The 5,942-nt window shown below is 41.5% G+C and overlaps 1 protein-coding gene across 3 annotated transcripts; it reads left to right on the top strand.

Moving 5' to 3' along the window:
* The first annotated feature begins 432 nt into the window (after positions 1–432).
* On the top strand, positions 433–5,515 carry fam98b (family with sequence similarity 98 member B). Of its 3 annotated transcripts, none has more exons than XM_079385330.1 (8): positions 433–758; positions 1,474–1,607; positions 2,655–2,783; positions 2,855–3,027; positions 3,508–3,588; positions 3,679–3,795; positions 4,896–5,063; positions 5,139–5,515. In XM_079385330.1, the coding sequence occupies exons 1-8, from the start codon at positions 721–723 to the stop codon at positions 5,340–5,342; spliced, it is 1,044 nt and encodes a 347-aa protein (XP_079241456.1). In that variant the 5' UTR covers positions 433–720; the 3' UTR covers positions 5,343–5,515. The 3 variants fall into 3 exon arrangements, with proteins under 3 accessions (XP_079241456.1, XP_079241455.1, XP_079241457.1); XM_079385329.1 differs by having other exon boundaries at positions 626–758; positions 2,652–2,783; XM_079385331.1 differs by lacking the exons at positions 433–758; positions 1,474–1,607 and adding an exon at positions 1,710–1,730.
* Positions 5,516–5,942: the final 427 nt, after the last annotated feature.

Genomic DNA, 5,942 nt, shown 5'->3' with positions numbered 1-5,942 from the left:
ATAGTATTTACAACACTGTTAATGAATGCTACTGTAGTATTATCTAGCGTATATTAAACAGATACACTGTAATAAATACTGTAGTATACTTTAGTTTTTACTACAGTAAACTGTAGTGCAGTATAATACCCTATAGTTGTAGAAAACAGTCCAGTATCGGGTAAAGTCATGTTTATATGCTGTTACTAGAGTTAGGTCTGCCACAGCAACAGAGACTATAGAATTAATTCAATACTTTACTGTAGTATAGTTCAAAAACACTAGTATTTACTACAGAATCAGATAGTATTCCTTCATGAAGGATATAATGAGTGTTTATAGCGAATAATGAAGCATGCTGGACATCTTTATCATACGATCTTCCTCGGGTTATATTTAGACATTTAGTGAAATTAATTTATGTTTACATGAAATCTCATTTTATAATCCATCACAGACAGGAAGTGTCTCTTTGTCACGGTGTTACATGATTACAGTACCCATGATTATTATCTACGGTGCTCTTGCAATAGGAAGCTGTGGTATATTAATTATTATATAAGACGAGTTTGATCTGCAGTGATGTATAAATGTGAAGTTTAGCGGAACTCTTGTGTTGTTGTTGTTTGCTGGCGGTCGGCTTCATTTGAGCGACGCACCGCCGGAGACGGATTTCTATCAAATATGATGTGATTTCTGTGATTAATGTGGTTTATTTGATCATATGTGAACGCGTTTAGGATGGAGAGCGATATACTGGACATCCTGGATCAGGTCGGGTAAGCAGCAGGTCATTTAGGAGTCTTCTGATTGAGGATCAGATCATAATGATTCATTGTCAGATGTATTTATTTATTATGTTTCATAAATGTCTTCTTAACAGAATAAGTTATTCATCGTGTCTTTCTAGTGTTGTTGTGTTTATGGAGAATGCGATGAAAACGGCCTTTTTATTCAAATGTTTGACAGATAAATATATTAGCTTTAGCTGTTTCAGAAGACATCTATATCATCAAGATAACGTCCTTCAATCAAGATACAGTTAGTCTTGTTTTCTGAGAAATTAAACCAAATTAAGGATGTTTAAAGATGTCTTTCATCAGTTTGCTTCTCCAGTAAAAGCATCTTAATGTAAAGCACCGAATCTCGGGTGAGATTCCTCTACAAAATACTGTATTACTCCGTAAATATTCATCCACAACATTTAATATTTTGGCTTTCATCACCTTACATGTTTATCTTTCTTCAGAATAAATATTAGCAAAATCACAAATTTGAGCCGGAGAAGTTTCTGAAATGTGGTTGTATGACCCTGTTGTGTTTTCAAGCTTCAAAGTGTTGCTAATACAAGACATTTATATTTAGAAACAATGTTCCATTTATTCTAAATGTCCTCTACTTCTTAAGGTGTTGTAGTGTAAAGGTGCATAAGCCCTGTGTGCAGCTGTTCATGTGAATGATTGAGAAACACATGAGTCTGGATCTGTGTGTCAGGTTCAACGGGCCCCTGGTGGAGGAGGCGGGGCTTCTGGAGGCGTGTGGGCGGGGCTTCAGCTCATCTGAATATGTCAGTCTGGTGACGTGGCTCTCATCCAGACTCACACACACACAGGAGCCGCTCATCACAGGTGACACACACACACACACACACACACAGGAGCCACTCATCACAGGTGACACACACACACACACAGGAGCCGCTCATCACAGGTGACACACACACACACACACACAGGAGCCGCTCATCACAGGTGACACACACACACACACACTGCTGGACATCTGGGCCCGTGTTCACAAAACATCTTCAGGCTAAAAGTAGCTCATAACTCGCTGATTTAGGAGAAAATCTTAAAAATAATGGGTGTCAGTCCTAAATTTAGGACTCTAAGAGTGTTTCCTAAAGTGATTTAGCACTAAAACTAGCTCCTAAATCTGTGAAATGTTAGGAGTACTGAAGAGGAGTCCTAAACCACAAACTATCCTAAAATAGCTGTTTCCGGTAATCTGCCTCAGAACAAACAGTTTAGAAACATCTGATGATAATGAGCTTTTATAAAGTATCTCCTTTGGTTTTGAGGTTATCCTAACTGCAGATTCTCCTTTGATTATATCCTTGTTATTAACCAGCTGGATGAGAAGTAACATGTTCTTGTGTCCAGTCTGGTTTTCTGTTACGTTTGCATGTCTTACTATCAGCTGTGATTATTCTACTGTTCATTAAAAGGATGTTTATATGCATATTCACTAATTATGAGAAGCACACATGTAAGAGGCTGACAATTAGCTGAACATATACTTGTTTAATTAGTGACAGCCTGCATTTTAAATCTTTATTTGAATGATTAAATTTAATTTTTTAACCTTTATTTGAATATGGCAACATAATATTGTACTCTACAATATTTCTATGAATAAATCTCTGATCAGCCAATCACTGTGCACTGTGTACATCACCCATAGCAACGAGGTAAACCCCGCCCCCTCACTCTGAGCTGAACTCTTCTCTCTATTCCTCAGCACAAGTGTGTCTCCGCAGCTTTGTGAAGAGGTTTTAAGAGAAAACTCTTTTACTGCTATTTAGGAGAACTCTCAGTGGTGAGATGAAATGTTTTGTGATGCTTTAGCTTCAGTCACACTGAACTGAATGTGTTTGTGGCTGTGTTTGCTAGCAGAAGATCCAGACAGATGCATGCTGGACACCGGCAGACTGCTGAAGGACCTGTGCTGTCCGTATGAAGGCCTGGCGTCGCGATTAGCAGACGGAGATGTGAAGGACACCGAGGAGCATCTGAAGATCGTCTGTGAGTGGTCTGAAGGTTCAGGTTTGTGGTGGATGTTGGTCTCCGTGTTGACCGAGAGTCTCTGGGTTCAGTGTTCTTGGCGTCGGAGCTTCAAGCGGAGCAGATGGTGTCCAGTAAACCGGCAGCGGACGCAGAGGAGCTGGACGTGTCTCTCCAGGATCTCAGAGTCATCTGTGAAGCTCTGAAGCTGCCGGATCCAGCCGGACGAGACACCAGAGACGCGTTCACTGCTGTGGAGCAGCAGGTGCGTCATTCACTGCATGTGTTTCATTAGATCTCCTGACAGTCATCACAGGAGCGAGTATTCACGGTCAGCTTGAGCACCGTATTGAGAGCAGATTAAGCACTTTAAACCTTCAGTGCTGGACCAACTACACAAACCAAGAACTTGAGTAAAAGTACAGACACTGTGGGGTTTTGATCTGAACGAGTGTTTACTCTCATCCTCTGCCAGTGGTTTACAGCAGTCATATCACGCTTCTCTGATTTAATCACTGTATTACTTGTACTTTATTAACGTGTTGATCCATTCATAAATGCACTCCGTTATGATGACTGCATGGGGAACGATAAACTCTCATCATAGACTAAAGAGCAAGTCTGCTGTATGTTTTATAACACGGGGACCTCTCATACATGTATCTTAGCTTTTAGCTCTGTTTTTCATGTTGTTTTATTTACTTAATTTTTGTGTATTGAAGGATTGATATATTTTCTGGTGCAGGTCAAGGTTTTACTCAAGCAGCTTCCAGAAACGCACATCGGAGATCCTGCGTTCAAGAGCTCCCTCCGTCCGGACCAATGGGTGAGAAGAGTTTAACTCTCACCACATACTGTACATTATTAACAGCTCAGATCAGAGAACATCATTAAGTGTGATGTTTTGTGTGTTCAGGGTGAGCTGGAGAAGATCAGCGGCGTTCTGTCGGTGGAGTACGAGTGTCGGCGGCGCATGCTGATCAAACGGCTGGATCTGACCGTACAGTCCTTCAGCTGGTCCGACAGAGCCAAGGCACGCCAGACACTCTCTGCTGTTTTCTTTTCTTCTTGGTCAATATTTAACAAGTTAATGAAAACTGACAGAACCGCCAGAGCATTCTTGCAGATTTCACTTTTGACATTTTACTTTTTAAATTTGTGTGGGAGCAACTAAAACATTTTTAGCCCAGATCGGAGAAGCATCGCTCTTGAAACATCCTTCTGTGAATGGTGTTAACCGCTGAGCTCTCACTGTTGCTCTTGTGAAGTTGTTTCTCACTGAGAGCAGCAGTAGTGAACCACATTCAGTTCAGTTGATTTTCTGAACTCAATCTGGGTTTCAGTTCAGTGTAATCTGGATCAGAATGATCTAGGTTTGGGAATCACATGTTTTGCTATCCAGGATCGGGTAACCCATCTTACTTTTGTGCCAATTTTTCAAAACAAAATCAGATTGGCTCACCCTGATCAAGATACACACTTTTCCAGATCCGGATTACTAGTGCTGTACGGAGGCCCTAAAGGGACATGATGATGGAGAAAAAAATGAAATGTCGATGTTCTGCAGATAACTACTTCTGACTGTACTTCTGACAATATAGTTTACAATCAGTGATAAAACAACTTTATAATATTTTTGTTTGATATTGACGGATGTTTGGAGAAACATCACATTACAAATGTTATACTTTTTGGACCAGTTTTAAAGTTTTATTACATTTTTGTTCCTGAAATCCACTCTTCTGCTGGGACCAGGATAATCCAGTTTTTTTGGATCAGAAGTATCCCAATCTTACTAAAACGTTTTAAACACAAACTGAGGATTTAATCCAGATCAAAACTAATATTGGATTTTGTGATCTAATCCGAATTCACAATCCTCTTTTTCAACCCATTGTCAAGATTTGATCCCATCTGATGGCCAAAATCCGATCGGATTACTTTTGAACAACTGGCCCCAGTAGTTTCCTGGTCAAAACATTAACTAGTTTACAGGAGTGAGCCGCTAATGATGATGTATAATTTGGCTGCATATTTTGTTCCTACCGTGAGCTTTACATTAGCGACTGACAGACGCACGTGTCATTTAGTGTTTGGAAGAAAAGCAGATGTATTTATTTATTTATTGTTCAGGTGAAGATTGACCGGATGGCCAGAGCATATCAGCCGATGCGGTATTCTCTGTCGCTGCGGTCGGCGGTGAGTGCGGCTCATCTGCTCGCTGCGAGACAGGACCTCTGCTATATGGTGAAGACCAGCAGCGGCTCGTGCCGAGAGAAAACCAGCTGCGCCATAAACCGAGTGCGTAGATTATACTACCTCTTTTGGCTTCTCTGTTTGTTTGTGGCTGGCGTGTGATGATTGGTGAATCCTCAGATCCTGATGGGCCGGGTTCCTGACCGCGGAGGACGGCCGTCTGAGATCGAAGCGCCTCTGCCGGAGATGCCCGTGTGGCAGAAGAGATCTGATGGAGGAGGAGGACGAGGACACGGCGGGAATCGAGGAGCAGGCGGCTGGAAAGGGGGATGGAGAGCAGGCCGATGGAGCAGAGGAGGCCGAGGAGGACAGTACTATCACTGATCAGAGACTCGGACTGTCTTTCCTCTTGAGGAAATTAATTTTTAATAAGCCTGTTTAGTAAGCCAGTTGTTTGTTTCATTGAGCTTTTTAACTTCTACATGAAATCGTGAAGGCATCATGCATTGCTTCAAAAGCATGCTGAAAACAATGAAGAATAAAGCCATTAAAAAGTTTTTTTATGAAATGTCTTTTTTTTTTTTTTTATGAATTGAGACAAATCAGTGTTCTTGGCCAATTGCATTGCATTGTGGTCCTGTTGGATCACAAGTCTTTGCTCTAACTGAATCCGGTTCTTCTGAAGGTTTGCCTTTATTTGTGGTGTTCTGGATGTTTCCGTTTCACTAAAGTGTGGCATGAAGCAGGTTTAGTGGCTAACCTGGGCTGCGTTTCCCAAAAGCAACTATGGTCACAAGTTCCGTCATTACCAATAGAGTTCAATGGAACTCACGACTATAGGTAGCTAACGATGGTTTTGGGAAACGCTCCCCAGGTAAGTGAGCCAATCCTGGATCCTCTCTGAGTTTGTGTGTTCCCAAGGTCCTGATTCAAGAACGTGTTTGTAGGTTCCCATTATGTGCTGTATAGAGAGCTGGGGATCAC

The sequence above is a fragment of the Barbus barbus genome (assembly GCF_936440315.1).
Source record: "Barbus barbus genome assembly, chromosome: 30".
In the NCBI taxonomy this organism is placed as follows: Eukaryota; Metazoa; Chordata; class Actinopteri; order Cypriniformes; family Cyprinidae; genus Barbus; species Barbus barbus.
This window is presented reverse-complemented; position numbering and strand designations above follow the sequence as displayed.